We start from the raw sequence: 27427 nt of genomic DNA, 5'->3' as shown, positions 1-27427 counted from the left end.
CCGACCTACTCTTAACAATTGATGGGCACGACGTGACAGCTTTAGTCGATACTGGTGCAGACTTTTCGATAATGAGTGAGCAGTTGGCAGACCGGCTTAAGAAAGTCAGAATGCAATGGACGGACCCTTATATTCGAAATGCCGGGGGCCAGATAATGGTACCTACAGGAAAATGTACTGCACGGCTCCAGATAGGAAATACAGCTTTTGTCGCCACTTGTATGATTTTAAAAGAGTGCTGCAGATCACTCAACCTTGGAATGGACTTCTTGCGGGAGTACGGCGCCGTGGTTAACATACGGGACGGCGAGATAACCTTGTCAACTAGTACAGACACGAGCCAAGACGAAGAGCACCGACGTACATCGTTACGTGTCACTGACGACGACGTCTGCATACCACCACTATCATGCAGTCTTGTCTCCGTAAGTTGCGGAGAACAGTTTGACAAGGACGGTGTAGCCGAACAACTAACTGCACTTCTGTTCCATCAAGGTATTGCCATCGCTCGGGGTATCGTCAGCCTAATCGGCGGTCGCACAGAGGTACTACTGACAAATTTTACCAATGAACGCCGGCACATCAGTAAAGGCACCGCTGTGGCGTACTTTGACGAAATGGACCACGTCCAACACTGCTTTGCTGTACAACAGGAATCAACCACCGATACGATGCCATCTATACCCGTCGTCGACGTTGACCCAGGTTTAGCGCCGCAACAGCAACAAGGGCTCAGAGAACTGATTGACCATTTTAAAGACTGCTTCTCTACAACGTCCCGAGTGCGTCAAACACCACTGACGAAACACCGCATCATTACGGAGGAAACAGCAATACCCATCCGACAGCATCCGTATCGCGTGGCTGAGAAAGAGCGTGAAGCAATACAGCAGCAAGTCAAGAAAATTCTGGACGATGATGTTATCCAGCCGTCGAAAAGCCCTTGGGCATCGCCCGTGGTACTCGTTAAGAAGAAGGATGGCAGCCTGAGGTTTTGTATCGACTATCGCAAGCTCAATCGGGTCATGAAAAAAGATGTGTATCCCTTACCACGCATCGACGATTCCCTCGACAGGCTACGGCATGCACGTTACTTCTCATCGATGGACTTAAAAAGTGGATACTGGCAAATAGAGGTCGATGAGCGGGATCGGGAAAAGACTGCGTTTGTGACGCCTGATGGGCTCTATGAATTCAAAGTTCTTCCTTTTGGTTTGTGGTCCGCCCCAGCCACGTTCCAAAGACTAATGGATACTGTTCTCTCAGACCTTAAGTGGAAGACTTGCTTAGTGTACCTAGACGATGTGATTGTTTATTCTGCCACATTTGATGAACATCTCAGTCGGCTACGGTCAGTTCTTCAAGCCATACGGTCCGCTGGGCTTACCTTAAAACCTGAAAAGTGCCACTTTGGCTATCAAGAACTACAGTTTTTGGGCCACATTGTAAGTCACAGAGGCGTCAGACCTGATCCTGAGAAAATCGCAGCCGTCGCAAAGTTTTCAAGGCCTACGGACAAGAAGGCAGTCAGACGCTTCCTGGGCCTATGCTCATATTACCGGCGATTTATTGCGGGTTTTGCACGCATCGCCTCACCGCTCACCTGCCTAACCAGAGAAGATGTCACGTTTATGTGGGGCGAGGAACAGGAGGCGGCATTTAACGAGTTGCGGCACCGTCTACAAACTCCGCCTGTTCTTGCCCACTTTGACGTGGATGCGCCGACAATGATCCACACCGACGCCAGCAATGTGGGTCTAGGTGCCGTCCTTGTTAAGCGGCAAGACGGCACTGAGCGAGTCATCGCTCACGCGAGTAGAACACTGTCACGTGCCGAGTCGAACTACTCCACCACAGAGAAGGAATGCTTGGCTGTAGTATGGGCCATTACCAAGTTCCGCCCGTACATATATGGCCGCCCATTTCAAGTCATAAGTGACCATCATTCTCTCTGTTGGTTGACCAACATGAAAGATCCATCTGCACGTTTGGCACGCTGGAGCCTACGGCTTCAAGAGTACGACATGACAGTGGTCTATAAATCGGGAAGACAGCACTTAGACGCTGACTGCCTTTCCAGATCACCGATCGAGTCGTCAGGCCGAGATGATGACGAATCCGCAGGCTTTTTAGGAGTTGTTGGTGCAGCTACCATCTCTCAACAACAGCAAGATGACCACGAGCTCGCTTCACTAATTGATTTCTTAGAAGGCCGCACCACAAACAAGCCCAGATTGTTCTCAAGGAACTTGTCATCATTCTGCATGCGAAACAGTGTTCTTTTTAAGAGGAACTTCTCTTCAACAGGGAAGAGATATCTACTGGTCATCCCTCAAACTCTCCGCAGTGAAATCTTGCAGGCCTGTCACGATGAACCTACGTCGGGCCACCTCGGCTACACAAGAACATTAGCACGGATCAAAGAGAAATACTACTGGCCACGGCTCGCAACACACGTGAAGCACTACGTTCGAACGTGCCTTGACTGTCAGCGACGAAAAGTGCCACCTACGAAACCTGCCGGACTATTACATCCCGTTCAAGTGCCGGAAACACCGTTTGCACAAATTGGGATGGACCTTTTGGGCCCATTCGCAATATCAACTGCAGGAAATAAGTGGATCATAGTTGCGACAGATTACCTTACGCGTTATGCAGAAACCAAAGCACTTCCGAGCAGCACAGCAGCCGAAGCCGCGCAGTTCTTCATCGAAAACGTCGTCCTTAGGCACGGTGCTCCAGCGGTCATCGTAACCGACAGGGGAACCACATTCACGGCTGAACTTTTGCGAACTGTAATCACGCTCAGTGGCTGAGCACACAGAAGGACGACAGCTTATCACCCGCAAAGCAATGGACTTACTGGCCTCAACAAGACTCTTGCAGACATGTTGTGCATGTATGTCGATGTGGAACACAAGAACTGGGACCAAATATTACCCTACGTAACGTTTGCTTACAATACGGCTCGGCAAGAAACAACAAGAATGACGCCATTCAGTCTCCTCCACGGTCGAGAAGTGACTACAATGCTGGATGCTATGCTTCCTCATGATTCCAGCGATTCCGAGAATGACGCCGCAGATTTTACAGAGCGAGCCGAAGAAGCAAGACAGCTCGCACGCGTTCGCATAACTAGCCAGCAAGACCGTGATGCGCGACGTTACAATCAACGCCATCGATGCGTCGTCTACCAGCCCGGCCAGAGAGTCTGGGTTTGGGCTCCAGTGCGCCGCCGAGGCCTCGCGGAGAAACTTCTGCGCCGATACTTTGGACCGTACAAGGTTCTACGACGCCTTAACGACGTCAACTATGAAGTCATTCCTGACAGCCAATCCTGCTCGAGGCGCCGTCAGGACCTGCCTGAGACTGTGCACGTGGTGCGCATGAAACCTTATTTGGCTGAATGACATGGACACTTGCTGGTGGGCTGGACACCGGGTGCTACCCGCCAAGCATCGGGACGATGCTCCTTCTGAAGGGGGGCAAATGCCGCGACGCCATCTGTGCCCAACCACGCTGACGACGAGGACGACGACCTCGTGTGTGCAAGCGAGCGTGCTAGAGAAGAAGAAGCGAACACTGAACGCTTGTTCTAATTGTCAAGATTAAAATAACACTCTCCGCTCTTGTCTCAAGTGAGCCGTGACAATATATATATATATATATATATATATATATATATATATATATATATATATATATATATATATATATATATATATATATATATATATATACGCGGCACGTTGTGAACGCACCCACTCCACAGATACGCATCGCCTGCTTTCTCTTCCCGCCTTTTCTTCCGAGTCTAACTTCGCGAGGATGTCTGCATCTCTATGTTCCTACCAGAATTTTTTTTGTGGCTCAGCAGTAGCACTTATTGGTATACCTATAATACACCAGCCTTGAGTTTCACTTCATCGAGGAGGTCAAAGACACAATTTCGCCCATGGCCGAACTACTCACACGTATGTCAAATGAAAAAAAACATATGTTACTTCATGTGCGTGTACTCTAAGGCGCATTGGTGATGCTATTTATTACCGGCCACAGATCTCTACTAAAACTCCTTGACAAAAGGTAACTGCACGTGCAGGCCTGACATAAAATCCGAATAAAAATATGCAGCTTAATTTCTCAAAGGAATGATTGGTTAATCCGGGAGGCTGACCGCAAACAATTTGTGGGCAATTGAGTTTTGTTATCGAGCACATTAATCTATGTAGAGGGAAGGGTTTGCGTTTTGTTGCAATATAAATGTGACCAACACGACCTGGGATAGAAGCTTCGACCTCATGCTGAGTCGCAGGAGGCCATAGCTATTGAACTACCGCGGTCGGTACATACATATGTAACATCCAACTTGCGCGCTAAAGTGATACTGTTCAGGTGTGCATATCAGTGCTACAAGGACAGAAAGAATTAGGAATGAGGGAAAAGTAAGAAACATACCGGTTGCTGAACTGAAACTGCTTTTTCCTGAGAGCAGTGTAAAAATAAATAGCAAATGCGCATGTGTGCTATGGTTATGTCGAAAATTCACAGCCACGCGTCAGACAGCGGCATATGATTCCCACAAGGACAAACGGAATTATTGAGACTTCAATTCCTGCCTTCCTTTACTTGATATGAAATGCCTCCGACAACTCCCGCACCAACGTGTCAGCACCCCTGCAAAGTATTTTGATCTCACAAAGCTGTGGCTCACATTTGCAGTTAATACAATGCGCAGGTAAGTGCGCATTGCCTTTGATCTTTAATTATAGTTCGTGCTTAGTCACTGACACAGTGTCCAGTTTGTGCGACTGAGTTTTTCTGACATGATATTGGCATTTCAGCTGCGCTTGTCGCGCATTTGACGTCAGGCCTGGCATGATTTCTGGCATCCGAGGTTCTTTTCAAAGCGGCTGATGCGCGTATACAGTCCAGCAAGTTTTTGTGCATCCGAGAAGACTACAGGGAAACCAGATCTAATGGCGACTCTTTTTAAGGTTATCGGTAAACGTGTAAGCTTACGGCGCTGCACCTGAGTAGCGTCGTTATTGGACAGAGGTGCTAATTTCCCACTTCAGACCCTCCATCTTTTGGTGGAGGGTTTTACACATATTGCTATGAATGTTAGACGCAACCGTTGTACGCATGTGCATTTGTTGTAATTTTTTACACCGCTCTCAGATTAATTCATTTTAAGTTCACTGCCCTGCTTTGGTACTCCCTCCTTCCTTTGTCTTCCTTTCTTTGTACCGCTAATAGCTATGTTGTAGTGAACAACGAACTCCCCCAGCAACAAGTGTAAATGATATTATTCAATTTAGAAAGTAATATGTACACATGCGGGGCGATCATCAAACATGCAGTCAGGTGCCAAAGCGCCAAACTTAGAAACCTGACCAATAAACACAATTCTAGAACTTGACCTGCATGGTTAAGTGTAATTTGATACGGTGCTTTTCCATTGAGGAAACAGGTTGTGATGTGTTTTACCTATGGTTAACTCTCAAGAGTACAGTATCTATGGGACCGGCACAGCGTTCATAAGTGCACATTGTCTGATAATTCACCGTTATACAAAATACATTGTGCGGTAAGAACAAAGGGCACGTCGAGACAGGACATGCGCCGACTTTCAACTAAGATTTTATTGTGACTCCTCAGCATATATATATACACGCGCATATTAATCTTCAAACGATAAAATCCGCTAGAGACGATGCAGGATCGAGTCACCCTGCCCGTGCGTAGACGGCATGTGGAATTTTCCTTCCTCTACGTGCATTCTTTCGATTCGCAGTTTCAGATAGGTGTATATATATGCTCAGGACTCGCAATAAAACAGTTGAGAGTCAGCGCTGGTCCTGTCTCGAACCGTCCTTTCTTGTTACCGCGCTATTTCATATAACGACGAATCACCAACATCCAAGCTTATTCCGTTCTGATTATTTAAGTGTTCCGAAGCGCTGATTGTCAAGATATGGCTAGAGCGTTGCCAATCGGTTGCGGAAACTTGCTCGAAGCGACCAGCTCATGCTTTTCAGCCAAAGGCACTGCTACTCTTTTTCCGTTGTAGTCTTCGATGTGTTAACCGCAAGAGACCAGAAGATTGAAAGGTATAAGTTTGTAGAAGTTAAATAGGAATAGGCCGATGGGAATCACTTATCAAAGCTTTTAAACGACATCATAGCACTCGACATGCAAATAAAAATTTATTGAAAACTACACCTGTCTTTGCCCAAATAATAGATAGTACTTAGCCATCTGCAGTGGCAAAGGAGATAACCCTAAGAGCCACACGTAAGGCCAATAACTCTGTGCAGTTCCTAACTCACCGTCTCGTTTCTGTCATCGGAAAGAGCCTCGTAGAAGGAGCGCACATATTCCCCGTACACTCCCCGCTCGTGTAGGCGCCGAAACACCGGTTGCCACCAGTCCATGGTGACAGTGTCGAAGACGGGGCTGCGCTTCTGCGACGGCTGCACGTAATCATCGGCGCGCACGTCGAGCAACGTGGGCATCTGCCACTGGATGCTTAGCTCTACCAATTGCCGCACGGGGTCGATGTCACCCTCGGCGTGCGGCCAGCGGATGTGCATCTCCGGCAGCAACTCGTAACGAAGCTCCGCTATCTGGTCATCGCCTTGAAGGCAACCCTGCAGAGGGCGCCATTGCAAGCACAATCTCCTTATGTCCAATCATTGACGCAATCGGGAGTCCGCATTCTGCATACCGCCCTATGGCGGTCTCTCATAAGAGGGAATTAGCACTCTTTCATTATTTCGCGATTTCTCCTTTCAGGTAAATACCGCCGTATTGGGAGCGTTCCCGATAGGCCTGCATGCAAAATCCTTCACCGTACGGTCCAATTATCACATACCAATAAGACAGATTTCGTACAGCAACCATATGTTGGTAAGCAGGAATACTCAAAGAATACGGTTCCAGCCACTCGCCGCCAATGTCTAGCCAGAGGTAGGTTGAATCACTAAACACACGTCCAAGCCAAAGTTGTAGGCAACTTGGGTTGCTAAGAATTGGGATGCGGAGAACACTTAGGATTACCAAACGCTGTGAACTAGGAGCACCGTTATGAAACTAACTTTATGGCAGGATATATTTATTAATTTACTTAATTATCTATTCAGAGTTCCTTACTGGCCCATCTCGATATTGAGGGAGCAGAAATGCGCGCGCATGTGAATGCAATAAAACAAGTTAAAAGTGTCCGGTAAAGAATAAACACTGCTTGAGCTAGACCGCATGTCTATAAAATCATCATATACTGCAACATTCTGCGCAGAAATATTATGGGTATGTTTCACATTCATTTACAGACGGCTTTGAAAGTATATACCACCTACTTTGACGGCACGCTTTTATGTTTTACGAAGCCCCACAATTTTCACAAGTCCACATTCTTAGACCCATCACCTGCTATGAACGAGTAATTATATTATAATGCTACGGGATAGTATTTCCAATGACGAAGAGCCGAGCAGTATGAAGACGACGACGACAATTAGAAGCTAGCGCGGGCTGTTTCCTCTTGGCCAAGCGCAGCGTATTTTCTTGTAAATATACTTGTACATAGCGTTTCGTCTACGTCTTCCTACGTAACATATCTGGTGGAGGTGGACGTTCCCTGTACCTCGTCACGGAGCTTTGCAGTGGACGGTACGTCGAGCCTTCCTTCATGGCTCCCGGTGATGACAACCCGACTCCGCCGGCTCCGACACCTGCTGCCACCTCGACGACCTACATCACTCTCACCGCTCCCCGTGAACCTGGCGTATTCTCTGGCAAGGATGGGGAAGACGTCGATGACTGGATCAGCCTGTATGAACACGTCAGCCGCAGTAACTGGTGGGACCCTACTATTATGCTCGCCAACGTAGTTTTTTACCTCGGTGGCACACCTAGAGTTTGGTATCGCACACACGAAGATGAGCTCACCGGTTGGGATTCACTTAAGACACAGCTTCGAGACTTGTTCGGCAACCCCTACGGTCACCAACTTGCCGCGCAGAAGGCGCTTTCCGGCCATGTGCAGACGTTAACAGAGCCCTATGTCACGTACATTCAGGACGTCTTGGCTCTGTGCCGCAAAGTTGTCACCCACATGACTGAGTCCGACAAGGTTGCCCACATCCTCAAAGGCATTGCCGATGACGCCTTCAACTTGCTCGTTTGCACCAACGTAGCGACGGTGGATGCTGTTATAAAAACGAGCCGCCGCCATGAACTCGCTAAAAGCTGACGTATTCACCAGCATGTTGCCCGTCTGCCCAACACCCCAGCGACATCGTCCTGTACCGACACTCCTCGTCCCAACAACACTGCCGATGTTACCAGGATCGTCCGGTGTGAGATCAAGGCCACCTGTCCGGCTGCCTTTGACTACAGTCCCACCAACACATCTGCAGTTACGGTCTCACTGATCCAGGCAGTTGTAAGCCAAGAGTTCGAAAACATGGGTCTTCACACCATCTGCTCGGCCCATCGTCCTGATACCCGCCCGGCTTCTTCGATTCCGCCCCGTCCCGCATCTTCTTACCCACCACGTTTCCGCAACCCATCTGAATGGCGCACTGCTGACGAAAAGCCCATTTGTTTCCACTGCCATCAAATCAGGCACATTTCTCGGCACTGTCGCAGTCGCTGGAGTTCCCCGACCCGGCCTACTTATACTGCCTACTCGCGCCCCCCAGGTGGCCCTTCTGATCCCTAAGCCGTACGCTACGATAACGCCGCCGCTGATTCTCCTGCAATGAACCGCTCTTATTCTCGTTCGCCTTCGCCCCAACGACGACAATCTCGCTCTCCCCAGCCCCGTCGCTCCCATTCGCCGACTCCCTTCGGACGCCGCTCCCAGCCGGAAAACTAGACTATGCAGCGCCTCGAGGTGACGCTGCATTGCTCCCTACGCCGCCAAATCCTCTGCTGACGTTGCCCACTCATCTGAACCTTCTTGACGTGCAAGCCGACGGTGTTTCTGTGTCTGCACTCATAGACACTGGGGCGCATTTGTCCGTAATGAGCGCTAACCTTCGTAACCGGCTCAAAAAAAATATCTCACTCCCACCACGACGCCTGTTGTCCGTGTCGCCGATGGCGGAACAGCCCCCGTAAGTGGTATGTGCACCGCCCACGTCTCCTTCGCTGATCGCTCAACAATCGTGCTATTCACAGTCATCGCTCACTGTCCCCACGACATCATCCTCGGCTTAGACTTCCTCTCCGCACATTCTGCTCTCATCGATTGTTCCGCCAGTACTCTCCGCCTTGACCTGCTTATTCTGGGTACCGCTGAACCACACCCAAATCGCCTCAGTTCCGTCGACTTCATTCGCTTGCCACCTTCGGCACTGACTTACGTTGACTTAGTGTCATCCCCACCAGTCCCCGACAGTCACTACATCGCGGCTCCTATGCAAGACGTCCTCCTTACACACGGGATCACAGTACCTCACACAGCTTTGTCTATTACGGCGAATTGCGTCTGCCTGCCAGTGGTCAATTTTGACTTGACGACATAAGTGCTGCCACGCGGGATGTCTCTGGCCCATCTTTGCTCATTCGAGGATCACTCTGTAGCATCGATTTAAGTAGACGATAATTCAGCCGATCCTCCTCTACCATCGCAGTCGGCAACTTGTACCATCACCAACTTACAGAAAATGATTGCACCCGACATGCCTTCCGAGCACGCTCGTGCGCTCTACCGCGTTCTGATTTCCTACCAAGATATTTTTTACTTTAACGGTCGTCCTTTGGCCCAAACAACAGCTGACAAACATCGCATGAATACCGGCAATGCCCCTCCTATTCATCGCCGCCCGTCTCGAGTATCACCGGCTGAGCGTCAAGTTATTCACACCGAAGTTCGCAAAATGCTTGCCAAGAACAGTATTGAACCTTCATATAGTCGATGGGCGTCACCTGTTGTACGGGTAAAAAAGAAGAATGGATCATGGCGCTTTTACGTGGATTATCGGCACCTCAACAAGGTTACCAAAAGGGACGTGTATCCCCTACCCCCGGATTGATTACGCCCTTGACTGCCTCCACGGTGCTCGCTATTTCTCCTGTATTCACCTTGGCTCCGGCTACTGGCAGTTTGCCGTGGACAATCTCGACTGCGAGAAGACTGCTTTTCTAACACGCCGCGGTCTTTACCAATTCAAAGTGATGCCGGTCGGTCTGTGTAATGCTCCTGCCACTTTTGAACGCATGATGGACTCCCTTCTTCACGGTTTCAAATGATCCACGTGCCTGTGCTACTTGGACGACGTTATAGATTTCGCCCCAACATTCGCTACGCACCTCGAGCGCCTCTCAGCAGTCCTGGACGTTTTTTGGCTAGCCGGTCCGCAACTCAACGCATCGAAGTGCCAATTCGGCCGTCGCCAGATTACCGTCCCTGGACATCTCGCTGACGCGAACGGAGAGCAACCGGACCCAGGCAAGATTCATGCTGTTACGCACTTCCCTGTTCCAAAGTGTGTCAAGGATGTGCGCAGCTTCATCGGCCTTTGCTCGTACTTCCACCGTTTCGTGAAAACTTTCGCGGCCATAGCGCGACCACTAACCGAGCTTTTCAAGAAAGACGCCCCTTTCCAATGGGGCGATAACGAGGCCTCTGCATTCTCGCTTCTAATTGAACTTCTCACAACGCCTCCCGTTCTGGCCCATTTCGATCCTTCTGCGACTACCGAAGTCCGTACTGATGCCAGCAATCACGGATTTGAGGCAGTACTGGCACAACGCCAGCACGGCCACGACCGTGTTATCGGTTACGCCAGCAGGCTCCTCTCTCCCGCGGAGCGCAACTATTCCATCACTGAGCGTGAGTGTCGGGCCCTAGTTTTGGTGGTTGCGAAGTTCCGCCCATACTTATACGGCCGACCCTTTTCCGTTGTCACAGACCATCACGCGCTTTGCTGGTTATAGTCATTGAAAGACCCTACAGGAAGAGTTGGTCGTTGGGCCTTATGCCTTCAAGAATATTCGTATACTGTCACCTACAAATATGGCCGACTACACAAGGACGCTGACTGCCTGTCTCGCTACCCGGTAGACGAGCCTGACGACGCCGACTGTAGTACCGCCAACGGCATTTTCTCTGTGTCTGCCTTCGCTAATATCGCCGATGAGTACTACCGAGACCTATCGTAGCGAGTACTCATCGAGCGTCTGCGCTCTACACCTACCGACGCATCCGTTCGCCTATATGTCCTCCAGGGCTGCATTCTGTAACGAAGGAACTTCCTCCCTGATGGCCCTGATCATCTTGTCGTGCCAAAACATCTACGACGGACTGTGCTCCTTGGGATACATGACGCCCCCACTGCAGGACATCTTAGGGTAACCCGCACGTACGGGTAACCCGCGTCCACCGCCGCCTCTATTGGCCTGGTCTCGCTCGCTCCGTCCGACGCTATGTTGCTGCATGTGATCCCTGCCGGAGTCGAAAAACACCACAGGTGCTACCTTCCGGTCATCTCCAGCCGATCACCGTCCCTGTGGAACCGTTCTTTTGTGTTGGATTAGACCTACTCGGTGCCTTTCCCACGTCATCCTCAGGGAACAAATGGGTAGCCATCGCAACTGATTACGCCACCCGATAAGCTATCACGCTGGCTCTCCCTACCAGTTGCGACACTGAGGTAGCGGACTTACTCTTGCGTGACATTATCTTAGTGCATGGCACCCCGCGACAGCTGCTTACTGACCGTGGTCGTAACTTCGTCTCGAAAGTTATCGCCGACATTGTGCGTTCCTTCTCTATTCAACGCAAGCTGACTACCTCATACCATTCTCAAACCAATGGCCTGACAGAGTGGTTAAACCGTACTCTTACCGACATGCTGTCCAAGTACGTCTTGAAGGAACACCACGACTGGGACGTTGCCCTTCCTTACGTCACATTTGCTTATAATTCTTCCCGGCACGACAACGCCGGATTTTCTCCATTTTATCTACTGTACGGTCGCGAACCAGCCTTGCCCCTTGACGCGGTACTTCCTCACGCTGCGATCTCAACAACCTTGTATGCGCGCGACGCCATCGCCCTCGCTGACCATGCACGCCCGCTTGCCCGTGCTCGACTGACGGACTCGCAAACCACGCAGCAGCGTCAGTACAACGCCCGCCACCGTGACGTACAGTTTTTGCCTGGTGCACTCGTGCTCCTGTGGTCGCCCTCTCGTCACGTCGGATTTTCAGAAAAGCTCATTTCGCGATACACAGGGCCCTACCGCGTGCTGCGCCAGATGCCGCCTGTGACGTACAAAATTGCTCCCGTGAGCTCAACCTCGTCATCTACTCTGGCATTTACGGATGTCGTGCACGTTGGTAGGCTCAAGACCTACTGCGCTTCTTCAGGCTCCGTCCTTTAGTCGCTCAGGGACGGCACTTTTGCAGCCGGGGGTAGTGCTACGGGATAGTATTTCCAATGACGAAGAGCTGAGCAGTACGAAGATGACGACGACGATTAGAAGCTAGTGCGGGCTGTTGCCTCTTGGCCAAGCGCAGCGTATTTTCTTGTAAATATACTTGTACATAGCTTTTCGTCTGCGTCTTCCTACGTAACAATATTTTCCACGATAAAATTTCTTTCACGTCCATATAGAATCCAGAATTTTTATTCCTTTTCTCATCCTCCGCTGCTCCATGCGGTAACTAAACTTGCTTCACGTTGTCGTTCACGCTGGACCAATTGAAATACACGAAGCAGCTGGAAGTCTGATTACCCATGGTCATTCCCAGGATAGGCATGATGTACGGCATATCTATTGCCGCTTTCAGAGAACAAACAGTCCTGAATGTAAGGGCAAAAGCGCAGCACGGTAAATATTCACAAGGCTGTCCGTTTAGCAAGAGCGAGCCAAGCTAGCTATTATACTCTGACATAGTTTCAAGTTTTGTTATTATATTTTTTGAAAGGGGTTTTCCCTCTTGTAATGGTGCAATGGGGGCTTGTTGGCGAAACGATTTACCACTTGTCACCTTACCCATCTTCATGTTGCTCCTGACAGTTTCCGTGTTACACCTTTACGCAGTGCGTCTAATCTTGATCCTTTTGTGATGGCTACGACGATGTACAAGTTCACTGAAATTATCGGTTTCCGTCCTAGGCTAACTCCTGGTGATAACTATGGTGCATCAGTGTACCTTAGACGAAAGGTTCTGCGTCAGTCATGCGAATGCAGGGTGCATACATTTTAGGTTCATTAGGTTGCGAACAATATGGCATGATTCTTACCATATACAAGTTGCTAGCCTTGGCGATGGCAGTCTGATTTTCGATGTCCAGCATGGGTTGTACCATGAGTCGCTTGCCGGCTTCTTCGATGAGTACCACCGTGATGCGGGACGCCTCGGATGCATGCCCCGGGTTGGCCTTTGGCCAGTTCCCGCAAGTGAACTCGTAGAAGTCGCGGCACGGATTCGCCGACAGGTTGAGTGATGACGACACCTAACAGGTTGGTATCAACAGCAATGGCATGAGTCTAGATAAACAACAAACGTTTGGAGTATTGTGGGGTGAAAAGGCGGGAATAGATTCACAGAACCGGTGCCATTAGAGGCCAGTGTGACTGTACAATAGAAATAAAGAGCACGCATATTAATATAATCGGAAAGCAACACCACTTGGCAAGTTCATTTAAAGCTTTCTGCGTCTAGTCTTGATGCAGAATTCAAGGCAGGCATTCGGCTCAGAATAGACGGATACCCCGCAAACGTAGAAATATTTAAAATAGCGCTGTTTTGCAGCTGATACTTATCTGTAAACATGCCCACACTGTCATGAGATATTGATATGAATCAATGTAGTACCTGCCAAACATAATACGCATATGAGAAGCCGAAGATATCATGAAGTGTAACGTCATAAAGATAACCGTTCGGGTTTTACATGCTGCAACGATGGTGTGCTTGTTCGCAAGTTAAGAAATTGTAGTTACCTATAGACAGCGATATCAAACCTAAATGGCACACATCTGTGTACTCAGCAAATCAGCTTTGACGATCTTTCATACACAACTATTTTCTAGCACGCGTAAGTGGAATTAGGATCACAATACCCTCAGCTAATGGCTACACTAGGCACGTTTTTCATTTCCTCTATGAAAATTAATGCGAGGTGGTTGTGCGCAAGCCACAGAAGCGGACGTTCAAATACTCCTAGAAATGCGTGATCTACTAATTTTACTGAACATTACATTTACACTGGGCGACATTACTCTGTACACCACCAAGGGCCGTAGTTGTAGATCGCCCGTGTCAAAAAAAAGAAAAAAAACTAGCTAAGTTCATAACATAAAGGGTGTACACAATAGGCGGAAAAAGATTTCGCGTATTACCAGAAGCTTTAGGATTCCACCTACGTTGGCGAGTTTTAGACGAATGAGGCGGCAGCTCGAGACAACTCCATAGCTTCAGAAGCTAGTACTTTATTGGTATTGGCTGGCTTGTCCGCGCTTGTTTCTTTTCTTTCACTCTCCCGTATTTTGCGCTTCTGTCACCATGGTGCGCACCTGCTCGGCGAAAACTTTGCATTCCTCGGTGATGCACAGGGAGAGGGTGTCCCTGCCTCGTTCGCTCTGGTACACGATGAGCAGCACGGCAGCCACCAGCACGCTCAGCACGATCCCCACGGAGGCCACGTAAGCGAGCAGCTCGCGATGATGCGGCGCACGCTCGGGCTTCGTGGTCAGCGTTTGGCGCAGCGACGTCTCCGTGCTGAGCTGGAAGCGATGGTACGCGTCGACAGTGCTCGTGAGACCTCAAGGAAAATACGGTCGCGAATACGCAGCGAATCGCACTGTCCTTCGTGTAAGAGTGACATATCTTAGAGGGCCTGAAGCCGAAAAGTCTTTTATTTGAAAATACTTTGCCTTGTCGGCGACGTATGTTTATTTCTTTTATTGTCAATGACCTTGATTAATGAGGCAGGCCTAAAAAAGCTTGCTGTCGTGAAATAAGACTGCCGTACCGGAGCGGAAACTCAATATATCCTAATATATTTTACATTGGTCAACACCGCATGTATTGTTGAAAGTGACAAAACAAAGATTGCAAGCTGAAAATGTTTACTGAAAGTGAGAGAGAACACATGTCCTTGTGAAGAAAGAACGTCGAAAATGAGTTTGCAAGGTCAAGCCGCATTTATACTTGGGTCAAAATCTTATTATTAATTTCCTTTCTTTTTCGAGTGCCAGAGAAGGAAGCGACTTCTGCGAATAAAGTTAATGATCTATGTGATTTCAGGGATAGTGAGCGATGATAATGATTATTTATAGGTGTTATTGGTGCAAGGACCAGATATGGCCATGTGTGATTAGTGGCGTCAACTATAACACCAGGAAAAGTTTGTCGGTGACGCGTCGTGTTGCCTATCACAAGCGGGTATACTTGATATTTCGTTGAGACAGTCAGGTCCCAGTAATCGTGTTGCAGTGTATTAGCAATAAATCTAACCTCTACATCCGTACACCTGCGCGCCCTTACCCTACGTTCCCTTGGTGTTTTGCAATTTTAATCGTTTACATACGTGCGTTGGATTGAAGGTTTCTTGAAATATTCCTTTGGTTCGATGTGCCAAGGCTGATCTTTAGACAATGTTTAATCCCAAGCGGGAACTCATGTGCCGAGTTTGTGAGGACTGCAGTCTTCACTACTATTACACAAAAGGCGCGATCGGTTCTCCCATGCCTCATGGCAGATTACATGCGAGGATGCCCTACAAGGGGGGTAAAACCTTTATTTAGCTGACTCTGCTCAGTAGCTGAATATTTGAGTTTCCTTAATGACATGATCGTGCTTGAACCAGTACTTGTGGAATGTGCTGAAGAACTACAGCCAACATTCAGCCGTTTTATTGTTGACACCCATCGCAAACACCTGTCTGATGCTGCTTACCACGCGTTGGTACAAGTGTCTGTGGCAGAATAAATACTTCGATCGTCGGCAAGAACAGTGCGTAAACCGCAAGTTCAGCGTAAGCTCGAGTCAAATTTATTTAACGTCCCCGAATTGTCGTGCATAGGCTTTGTTGTGGAAAACATTGCGATAAACAAACAGGGCGCTGTCTCAATGACAGGTTACGAGACTATAAGGACGTTAAGAAACGTCGTGGAAATCCGACGCACATTTTGGAATATATGTGAGGCAACGCTGTCGTTAAAAGCAAAATAAAATGCGTTAAATAGGGCCATTTCATTCCCGCGTTTCTTTTTGTGTGTGCATAAAAATGATTAGTGCGTGCGCATGCAGTTTCCCGCGCCCGTACTGCGACATCTGACACAAGCGCCGATCATCGCCTGTTGGTGTTGGCACAGTGGAGGTTTGCATGCCATTATAGTATATTGGTTAAAGCGCATCCGGCCACTGTGCTGCTTCATCTTGCTGCTTCAGCGACACTGATCTTGAGATCAGTCCTGCTATCGGGCACGTAGCGCAATTTTGTTTTAATGAGCAATTTGCAGATGTATCAGTCGATCAAGCAGCAATAGTCAGGAATGTCTGCGAACATTTGCAAAGAAATCGTGGCTTTAATAAAATTTAACTTGGTGGTTGTTTGGCGTTGTATTTCAAGCTTTGTTTTGTGCCCGTAACTTCAATAGGCCTGGTAATACCGAGTGTGGTTTTAACCAGTCACAGCCTCCTAAAATTCTCAGTGCCTGCACAGTCGCTATGAAATGCATGGGAACCATTGTTCCACTTCGGCGGCACCACATTCCCAGTCACTTAACGATCCTGGTTGTTGCTGGAGCTCGGGCCACTTTAGCCTGGCCAGAGTCCTTCCATGTTTTTTCTGGTCACGAAACTGCCGCCTCAGTTTCATATAGCGCCAGCGCCTGCCGCTAGAGGCGCAACCGTGCATGAGAGGGCATGCGAACGCCGCTACCGCTGTGGTTGTGTGTGGGGCAGCCTCGGTATTCTAGCTTTCTCAACTTCCTCAACGATCGCTTTAGTTTCACGTAACTATTTTTGACATTGAATATAATTAAATTACTGCCTGAGCGTGTCTTCTGCGACGATATGAGCGCACGGGACGAAAAAAAAAAAAAGCCGCTCATAACATGGAGCTTGCGGCGGTCTCAGACCGAAAAAAAAAAGATCTGGAATTTTAAGAGCCAGAACCGCGATACGATTATGAGGCACGCCGTAGTGGGGGACTCGAGATTAGTTTTGACCACCTGGGATCCTTTAGAATGCATCTACATTTAAATAAACGGGTGTTTTGCATTTCGCCCCCGTCGAAGTGCGTCCGCTGTACACGGCCGGGCGGTCTCGGTCCGGATTTCTTCGTCATCGCCGTTCGCCTCAACGCTTCGGTGGGCTCCTCTTTTTAATATTTGCCTTAAATTAAACACCGCGCATTCGCAACAAAACGCCAGTGGTCCCTCTTATCACCAGATGAGTAAGCGCCAATTCTCCGTTGCGCATAGCGCCAGATTGTTCGCCGAGCACAGCTGTTCAGTTTCTGTTAAACTGTGGCAGAGAAGGACTCTGTGGGCAGTATCTTATAAAGAGATCAAAAGAATGAAATTGCTATTGCAAAGGGCTGCTACCGTAGAATACTTAATGACAAAGAAAAGGGAACTGAGCTGCTCCATGCGCTTAAGATTTCTTGCAAAGCGATGCCATTTCTGAATTAGATTTAGGTAGAATTAATGCAAGACGAACTTCGCTACTGAATGTCTTCGGTGCGGCTTTTAACAACGGATTAAGGCGAACCTGAAGTGTTGGGACCTGCACAGTTGAAACTAGCTGTAATTAGGCAATTGCCTTAGCAAGCAGTCGTTTAGAAGCGTCAGTAAGCCCAGCACTTATTCACGCTGCTCGTGGTTTCGACGCAGAAACGACGAGACAAGGTATTTTGGTTCTTAATTCGCAACAATTTACAACATGTTAAAATGTTGCAATCACCGGTCCTGATATTCTTATTATGGTCGAAAAATGAAAAAAAAACTCTTTATAATTCGATTAAGAAAAGAAATAAAACATGTTGGTGCAAAAACAAAATACAAGCACGATCATTTATTTATCATGTAAAATAAGCGGAGCGAAATACAGATAGCACAGAGGCGTCCGGTCATAAATGGTTCACCATTCACAATGCAAGAAGTTTGTTAAAAGCATGACACTGATATAATACGCATAAAGAAATAAGATCAAACGTGAGAGGTATGCATTGGGAGACAGGAAACAAACACCAGCAAACGAATGGCAATAAGTACAGAATGCATAGTCAATTGTTTCTATAAACAAGAAAGTGTTTCATAACACACGAAACAAACAAAACAAGAAAGCATTTCAAACCACACGGCTAAAGAACTCTCAAACGAACACAAGTAGCTACATCACAAATACAGCAATTTTTTTTTAAATGGCTTGTTAGAGATACCACCTTTCCACTTCTTCAGCTGTTACTTAAACATGCACACAAAACTTGCACTTTCCTGCCGCGGTATGGCCCGCTTCCATTTCTCGCGCTGCTCCTTGTTATTAGGTAAACAGAACGACGACACCTTTTCGGTCGTGCCCTTGTAGCCGGAACGGCACCCAGGCACGCAACACGTGTTCGGCATCGTTGTCCCACCCCACCACTTCAACCAAACAGCCCAACACTCGAAAAATAGGACAGCACATGCACAGAACGCACCCGATCAGTCAGCTCGCCTCGCACTGCGCACGCATTTCGGTACGCGAACGATTCCCTCTGTGGCACAGTGGCGCCGCGTCGCGGCACCTTTGGGCAGCATATGAACCTCTCCCATAGCGTGACGGCGGAGTTTCGTGACCAGAAAAACATGGAAGGACTCTGGCCTGGCGCTGCTGTCCCTCCTTGCCTGATTGGTCAGAGCTTTGCCTTCTGTATTACGGGAGATCACGTGCCAGGAAAGATGTCTGAGGGAATACCCTAACCATTGCATGTATTCTATTAAGGCTCGAATTGCCGAAATGCCTCCACCTTTGACATACTGTACACAACCGGAAAGTGGCTTCCCGTGATGATTATATACTGCTGAAAGAGAAATTCCACCATTTACATGGACATTGTCGAGCCTATATTTTATTGCCGAATAGCTGTTCATAACTCAGCACACTATTTCTGTCTTTACAGAACATTACCGCGTAGCTGGATCACGTATGCGCTCAAGTTATCACCTGGATGTTCGATAATGTGCCAGATATATTGCTATTTGTCGTCATTACAATGCTCGCGTAATACGTGTAATAGGGTCCGCGCGTAATACTAATTCAACAGTTCGTGAAGCGTAAGAAAATATTACATAGCTAGCTACCAGATAGCCTCCGAAATAGCAAGCGTGACGTGTTGTTCCTGACTGACGAGCTCAGAGACATATGCATGCTTGTTCATCATTCACGCATCTTAAGCAACTCGTTCGCCTTCGTGAAGGTGAAAACTTAAATTAGAGTTAGAGAGTATCTTTTTTGTCGCTGATGCGTCGTTCGCCTAATGTCCTGGTGGATCTCCAATAAAAGGTATGACTGGGCGATACAGACCTACACTACGAGAAGGTGCGGTCACGCTGTATTCGGAAGCGATTTTCGCATGGCAGGCATCCCACTTCCGAGCCGGCGTGCCTACTTGAGCAGCCGCTAGGTTTCGCGAATGCGTGTGTGGTTCTAAGTGTGGGTGCTTATTCGACGGTTTTAAACGAAGGCAACGCAGTGTGCCGGCGAGTTGCGTTGCCGGAAAAGACGGAAGCTGCTCAAGTTCTCACAGATTTCTTGTTGATCAAACCATCGCAAGCAATGAACCCACATGGTAAAAGGCGAAACTTAGATTCTGAGAAAACGTCATCGCTTATGCGACACATTTCGTAAGCGTTAAACTTCTGTGTTAGTTTGCGTGACGTGAGTTAGCCAACAAGGCGGCTTAGGATCGTCAGTGGTGCGTCATTACAATTTCGTAGCGCGCGGTGAGAGAGCTAGATTAGGCTTAGCCTTGAATGTAGGTTGAGCGAGTAGATGCACCTGAAAACATGTCACATTAGCACTTCAGATAGCTTAGTACACGTACGCATACGCAGGCAGCATTGTCACATGTGCGTCAATTGCAGCGCGAATGTTATAAACGCGCTTAAGCGAGTGAATAAATTTCTGCGCGTAAAATTAACTGTACGGAGTTGGTCAATCACGCAAGCGCTAATGAGAGCACAAATCCGGTGATGCTTTACACCTAAGAGCAGGAGACACGTTATGGTCCGGCGTCCGACTAGTCCGCTCTAACAAACACCCAAACAATTTCCGAAAAAGTTCTGGAAAAATTCCGCGTCGAATCAGACGCCGTCCGAACGACTAATTTCTCGGATATCGTTACAGTATCACCGCGGCCAGCTGCGCAGATTGTGCTGGCCTACGCACCCTACGTCACCGTAGGGCCGGTATCTCGCCGGTACCATCACACAGCAGAAGCGATCGCTTGCATCGCCGCTCACGGTGACATGAAAATTGGTTACAGGTTGTTTTTTACGCAAAATAGTACATAATAGACAATAGACAGATTTATTTACACGTACGTAGAGGCTTCACGCACGCAAACGTGAAAAGTCTACGTACCTTACGGGCACGCCATCTGAAACGCTTTTAGCTACACGTACGCGACGAACGCCAAGACGTAGTGTTCCTGTATATGCGGGAGCATATACAGGAACACTACCAAGACGGACCCCGTAGCTCCATCTATCGGGGAATGTCAACACGGCGGTAGCCAATTCAATTCTGTCGCCGTGTTTCGATGCCAGCCGTCTGCGCGCGCGCGGCCCGCTATCCCTTGTTTGTGAACTTGCGGAACTCTCGCGCGAAGCTGTCTACGTGCGCAAGAAACGCACGCAAAGAATTGAATCTCACGTACGTCCGTGAGGCGCGCTCGCGCCCGCTACGTTTTACGCATGCGCACTGCTCACACGTAGAAGCTCTACGTACGCAAAGCCTCTACGTACGTGTAACTAAAACTGTCTAGTATTACGTGGAACGTGCGCGCCTAGCCTTTCCGTAAAGCAGCGCCCAGTACTGAACCACTGGCGTGATCGTGTGGAGCTCTCCGACGGCATTTCGTTTCGCAGACGGAACGCAAGCGCCGACCATCACAGCGAGACGCTCGGGTGGCTTCCAAGTAGTATGTTTGGTTTATTTATTTATTTATTTATTTATTTCACGTACTTTCAAGGCCCGAAGGCGTTACAGAAAGGAGTGGAGTCAAAACAAGAAGTAATGCAGTAAAAAATAAAAATACAAACAAGTATTAACAAAAAATTCACAAAAGATATTAACAAAAGGCATTCTGAACGGCGGTTTTGAAGTTAGTAGGGTCGGTGATGAGTGCGATTGAGGCGGGAAGGCGATTCCAGTCCGTGCTTGTCCTGGGGATGAATGAGTCACTGTACCGGTTAGTACGGCACAATGGAACCCCGATTTTAAGGCTGTGGTCAGTGCGGGCAGAAATATATGACGGAGGGGTAAGAAGGGTCTCTTTTAAAAGGGGGTTCAAGTGAAAAACTTTGTGAAAAAGGGAGAGACGGGAATATTTGCGGCGTGACGAAAGATCAGGTAAGTTAAGAGTTCGTTTCATTGAAGAAATACTTGCATAGCGAGAATAATTAGATAATATAAAGCGTGCACTGCGGTTTTGAATACTTTCAAGAGAAGAAACTAATGACGACTGAGTCGGATCCCAAATGGCTGAAGCACATTCCAATTTGGAGCGAACTAAAGTTTTATAAAGGGTTAGCTTCAGGGAAGAAGGGGCAGAGCTAAAATTACGGCGTAAGTAACCAAGCATGCTATTAGCGTTTTAGAGCGCAGCTCTTTGGCGTCCGTTCCTGGGTTTCGCGTCGTCGTCGGCCTCGTAACCAGCTCCGCCCCCCTTTCATCCCCCCAGCGCTAGCAGCGACCGACTGATACCGCTGGATGCCGCTGACGCCGCTAGAGAGTCAAGATAACGTGACTGCATAGAACACCGTCGCCCCCCCCCCCTGTTCTTGCATAGAGAGTGAAGATAACGTGACTGCATAGAACACCGTCGCCCCCCCCCCTTTTCCGCATCGGCGGCGTTGTCCCTGAAACCAACTCCGCAGCTGGGGTTGACTCACTATCGGCGTCAGCGGCATCAGTCAGTCGCTGCTATCTCTTCCCGCCTCCCTTTATCGTGTTGTACGCTTGCTGCGCGCGCTTCTGCCCCCATCGTTTGCCGCTGGGTGTACACGCCGCCCCCCTCCCCCCTCTTCCTGCGAGTCTCGCTCCTCCTCCAATGCAACCCCTGTGCGGTGGCAATCAGAGAGCCAGATCGGTGGCGGCGGATCTGTATATGTGCACCGCCCGAGCCGAAATTGCCGCTGCCGTTCGCCACTGCGAAATTATCTGCCAGTTCTTTCTGAAAAAAAAAAAATCTGTGATAGCGCATACATGTGTTGCTCGATTTCTTTGCCTCAATCTATCGAAAAGGTGAAACAGCTTATTTGCTGCGCTCAAATTTCGCATTAGGAAGTAACGTAATCGTCGGTAATTTTTTAGTAACATAGTCAATATGCGAGTGCCAAGAAAGGTTATTTGATATGTGAAGGCCGAGATACTTGTAAGAGCTAACTGACGTCACAGGTGCACCATTGGTTGTGCTATTCGAACCGACGACCTCGAGGAAAACAGTCTATGCCTAGGTTAATCGTGCTGCCAAAAAATAAGCCTACTACGACTAGCTACGGAACAATCGAAGGTGTCGTTGGCTGTGATCGTGGTAGTCAGCGAGCGTCTGTACAGTCAGCGTCAACGTCATTACTTTAAAGAAATCTCAAAGGGCCAAATGAATGCGGAGTCCCCAACTAGCGCGTTACATATTCAAATGGAAGTTCGGGCACCCCCCCCCCCTCACCCCCTTATCCTGCTCGCAAGGGAAAGTGCAGTGCTTGCGTGCGAGCGGAGGCGACGAATGCGGGCAGAGCAAACGTGACGGCGCGTGTCGTTTCCAACAAACATGGCGTAGGTCTATAGCAGTGTTTCTGCTCACAGACAGATTAAAAATCATGGAAGTAGATCTCATACATCACGTGCGGCTTAAAAAAAGAAAACGGTTAAATTGAAAAATAAACAAATAGCCTCTCAGGCAAGTGGTTAGCTGAAGTCCACCCTTTATTAAAACAAGTTATAGCGGTTCAAACCCACAAGAGATTGCAAGCCTTCGGAGTGCGCGAAGTGCAACTCAAGGCAGCCGACTGGGCACGTGCTTGCTTTCCGATAGTTCTCTCAGTTAAAAATTCGCTTTTGATAGTTAAGGAAGCCACGCACTGAAGTACGACCGAGTTGCGCGGCTTACCCGATATACGATTGCTCAATTCAATTGTAAGAAGCACGGCGTCAAAAAAGCATGGCGCAGGGAGGGCAGAGCATGCTCACCCGTCCGAAGACGTCGACAGAAGCCACTGGCAACATCTTGGAAGACTTCTTTTCTACAATAGCAGGGCGGACGAACCAACACCTATCGGGCTTTCTTCTTCTGCTTCATCTGTGGAACGCGGCCCACGCGCGAAGGAGCGATCTTTTTTTTTTCGTTTGGGTTGCCCGAGCGATTCGCCACAAAGCAGCAATATAAGAAATGTCACAGATGGGTTGCAAATAAATCTTTTCTAGGTATATTTTACTGACAGTCATGCACATACCTTCCGCTGTGACAATTTACTGGTCGTACGAGTGCTAAATACCGGGTGTTTCAGAGAACACTACTTTTTATTTAAATTGCCCGTCACTCACCGCCAAAGCATGATAGAGGTAGGATAGGATAAGGATAACTTTAATGAAGTGCTGGCAAACGACGATTTAACGAGTCTTTACGCTGGCCAAGCGTCGACCCGTGGTTATACTCTACTCTGCACTAGTCCACTTGGGCCCGTTTGTAGTGGGTCATGAGGCTTGTGCTTTTCGAGGGCACTCCGGGCCGGCTGGACGGCCCATAGTTGTGAGTCCTTGTCTGCAGACTGCAGTGCACTTTGAAGTTCTGGCGGGTAAGTCCTGGAGGTAGCTGTCGTCGGGAACCTGGCACAGTCCCACAGGATGTGCGATTGGTCCGCCGGACCCGCTGCACAAACACCGCACAGCCCACAAGGATAGAGCTTTGGGTGAAGCACGTGCAGCATTGCGGGGGCGAGGAGTGACGCGGTCTGTATTTGTCTGAGGATTACGGCCGCCTTCCGACTGAGTGCCGGGTGGGGAGGCGGCATTGTCCGTCGAGCTAAGCGGTAGCACTTGGTTACTTCGGCATAACTAGTCAATCTGTCCTTGGTTTCGAACCACCACACGGAACAGTCACTCTCGGGGGCGCGGGAGGTGGGCGCTCGCGCCGCCGAAGGGGCCGTCTCGTTGTGGTTCGGTGAGCATGCACACTCGCCGGCATGCGCCGGGAACCACTTGATACGGACGGTGCTGCCGCGGTCTGGAAATTGGAGCTTGCCGTTGATGGCGGCCGCCGGCGCACATATTCGCCTCTTGGCAAAATTGCGCACGGCATTCCTCGAGTCGCAGAGCACGGTGCGACACTCGGGCTCGGTGATCGCCAGAGCGATGGCAACCTCCTCAGCGTCTGTGGCGTTCGTGCACCGCACGCTCGCTGCCGTTGCTTTGGTGCCGTTAGCCGCCGCAACAACCACTGCCGCGAAGCCTTTCCGCTTGTATTCCGCGGCGTCCACGTACCGGGCGTGCGGGTCTTGGGCGTGTTGTTCGGTGAGGGCCTTGGCCCGCGCCTGCCGCCGTTCTTGGTTGTATTCTGGGTGCATGTTCTTCGGGATGGGGTCCACGTAAATGTGGGCCCGCGCCTCATCTGTGATCTCGCACGGTTGCCGGCTGGGAGCTTGGGGGTTGTAACCCAGGGACGTCACTATACTGCGCCCCGTCTTGGTGGTAGAGAGGCGCTCGAATTGCGCGGTGAGCTGCGCCTCGGCTATTTCTTCTAGGGTGTTATGGACGCCGAGCTGCAAGAGCCGAGCCGTACTCGTGGTCTCCATTAAACCCAGCGCCGTCTTGTAAGCCCGTCTGATGAGCGTGTTGATCTTGGTCCTGTCAGTGACGTGCTAGTTAATGTAGGCCGCAACGTAGGCGATGTGACTGATCACGAACGACTGGACAAGGCGCACGAGACTGTCTTCACGCATGCCCGCCCGTCATATAGAGACTCGATGTATGAGACGGATGGCATCCATTGCCTTGGTGGTAAGCTTGTTGATGGTCTCGTCGTTGCGGCCGCTCTTGTTGAGCAGCAGGCCCAGTACCCTGATCTTGGGCACCTCGGGGATGCGTTGCCCCGATGCAGTCACAATTTTGATGTGATCACACTCCCGAAGAGGAGCGCGCTTCCGTCGCGGTCGAAGCGGTGTGAGGACGAACAGCGCGGATTTCGCGGGCGAGCACATTAGGCCTGTGCCATCAAGGTGCTGCTCGATGGCGGTAACCGCCGCTTGCAGCTGTTGCTCAATGCTGGCGTCGGTGCCGCCGACCGCCCACAGGGTAATGTCGTCGGCGTAGATAGTATGCCGGACGCCGGTCCCCGCTACTGCCCTCGCTACCCCGATCATGACGAGGTTAAAGAGCGACGGCGATATGACCGAACCCTGTGGAGTACCCGTACTGCCGAGCTTGTGTTCGGGGAGCTTGAGGTCTCGGGCGTGCAGTTCTACCGTGCGGTTGGTCAAGAAGTCTAGAATATAATTGTAGCTCGTTACCCCCATGTTGAGTCTTGATACTTGTCCTAATATGGCTGAGTGTTTGACTTTGTCGAATGCACTTTGTAAATCGAGACTCAGAATTACTTTGCTGTCTTGTGTCTTGTTGTCGACGACTTCTTGTTTGAGCTGTAACATGGTATCTTGTGTGGTGAGTCTGCGCCGGAAGTCGATCATCGTGTCAGGATAGAGGCCTTCCTTCTTTAGGTATTCCTGCCACCGGTTGGCGACCACGTGCTCCAGCACCTTGCCCACGCAGGACGTCACCGAGATGGGACGCAGGTGGCCGATGTCCAGTGGTTTGCCCGGTTTCGGAATCAGGATCGTTCTTGCCGTTTCCTCGGTCGGGGGAGCTTGCCCTAATGCCAGCATTCATTGAAGTAATCGGTTAGGGCTTCTATCGAAGCGTCGTCCAGGTTGCGTAGCATCTTGTTTGTAACGAGATCTGGGCCGGCTGCTGAGCGGGTGTTGAGCTCTTGCAGCGCTACCCGTACCTCTGATATGGTAATGTCTCGGTCGAGCCACGCGTTGGGTAGCCCCCCGTACGGCGGGTGGGTTTCTGTTGGCGTGTCTGGCAAATACTGGGCTTCCAGGGTCCTGATAACAGCGTATTTTCCTTGTTGTGTGATGGTGTGCATGAGGCGGGCCAAGCGGTCGCGCTGGTTTGACTTAGTCTTTGTTTCGTCTAGGAGGTGTCGAAAGAGATTTCATGTACAACTGCGATGCAATTCCCTGTCAGCTCGGTTGCAGATCTCGTTCCACTGTTAACGTCACAGGAGCCTGCAATGTTGTTCAATGGCCCTATTTAAGTCAGCCACCTTCTTCCTTAATTTGCGATTCAGTTGGCGCTGCTTCCAACGCGCCTGTATCGAACGTTTGGCCTTTATCAGATTATCAGATGGGCCAGGTGGCTGTCCACGATTATGACGTCCTCGTCTGTTTCTATGGTTTTTGTGGCTGAGCGCACTGCATCGCGGAGTTCCGCCGTCCACGTTTCGATCTCTGTGATGTCTTGTGCTGTGGTGAGGCGCCCCTTATGGAATTCGTCCCAGTCTGTCCACTTATGTATAAAGGTATCGCTCCGTAATTGGTTGGGTATCGTAATTTCGAGGATGTAGTGGTCACTGCCCAGGTCGACGCCTGTGTTGTGCCGTGTTACTTTGCCCGTGTGGTCATTTTTTATGAACGTAAGGTCTGGTGTGGTGTCTCGTGCTACGGAGTTGCCGATGCGGGTAACATAGAGGTAACAACAAACTAGCACAATTTGAGCGCGGAGACAAGATGATGAAGAACACAATAGCTCGACTGATGACAGAAATTGCCGAGATCAAGAAGGGCAGTAAACCCGTCATGGCTGACAACCAGCCAGCCACTCATCAGTCAATGGAAGTCCCCATGGTTGAGAAGAGCGATACGGATAAGCAACCGGCCACTCCCAAGCCAATGGAAGCCCCCATGGTTGAGAAGATCGACACAGAGAGGCCCGCTAAAAAGAGGGCAATACCTAACGAGCAAGAAAGGGCACCAGGCAGGGCCAAATCGGAGATTCGCGAGTTGCTCTCCGCTCTCAGTGACAGCGTTACGCAGATAAATGAAAAGTTCTCGCTCTTCCACAGCAACATGGCTTCCATGGAGGAGCGCACTAATCAGCGGATCAGCAAAATTGACTCCTTCTTAGAAAACGT

General features: G+C 49.5%; 1 protein-coding gene across 3 annotated transcripts in view; it reads right to left on the bottom strand.

Moving 5' to 3' along the window:
* LOC135912236 (endothelin-converting enzyme 1-like) overlaps positions 1-23547 on the bottom strand; it is a 72342-nt gene extending 48795 nt beyond the window's left edge. Inside the window, exons 1-5 of one of the 3 annotated variants that reach the window (XM_065444616.1) lie at positions 23428-23547; positions 14541-14750; positions 13265-13477; positions 7649-7834; positions 6333-6653 (exon numbers count right to left, since the gene is read on the bottom strand). In XM_065444616.1, coding sequence (XP_065300688.1) covers positions 6333-6653; positions 7649-7834; positions 13265-13477; positions 14541-14750; positions 23428-23463 — 966 coding nt within the window. In that variant the 5' untranslated portion in view covers positions 23464-23547. The remainder of the gene's footprint in view (positions 1-6332; positions 6654-7648; positions 7835-13264; positions 13478-14540; positions 14751-23427) is intronic. The other 2 variants (XM_065444623.1, XM_065444632.1) reach the window with 2 other exon arrangements.
* Between the last annotated feature and the right edge of the window lie 3880 nt (positions 23548-27427).

The sequence above is a fragment of the Dermacentor albipictus genome, chromosome 1 (genome assembly GCF_038994185.2).
Source record: "Dermacentor albipictus isolate Rhodes 1998 colony chromosome 1, USDA_Dalb.pri_finalv2, whole genome shotgun sequence".
In the NCBI taxonomy this organism is placed as follows: Eukaryota; Metazoa; Arthropoda; class Arachnida; order Ixodida; family Ixodidae; genus Dermacentor; species Dermacentor albipictus.
This window is presented reverse-complemented; position numbering and strand designations above follow the sequence as displayed.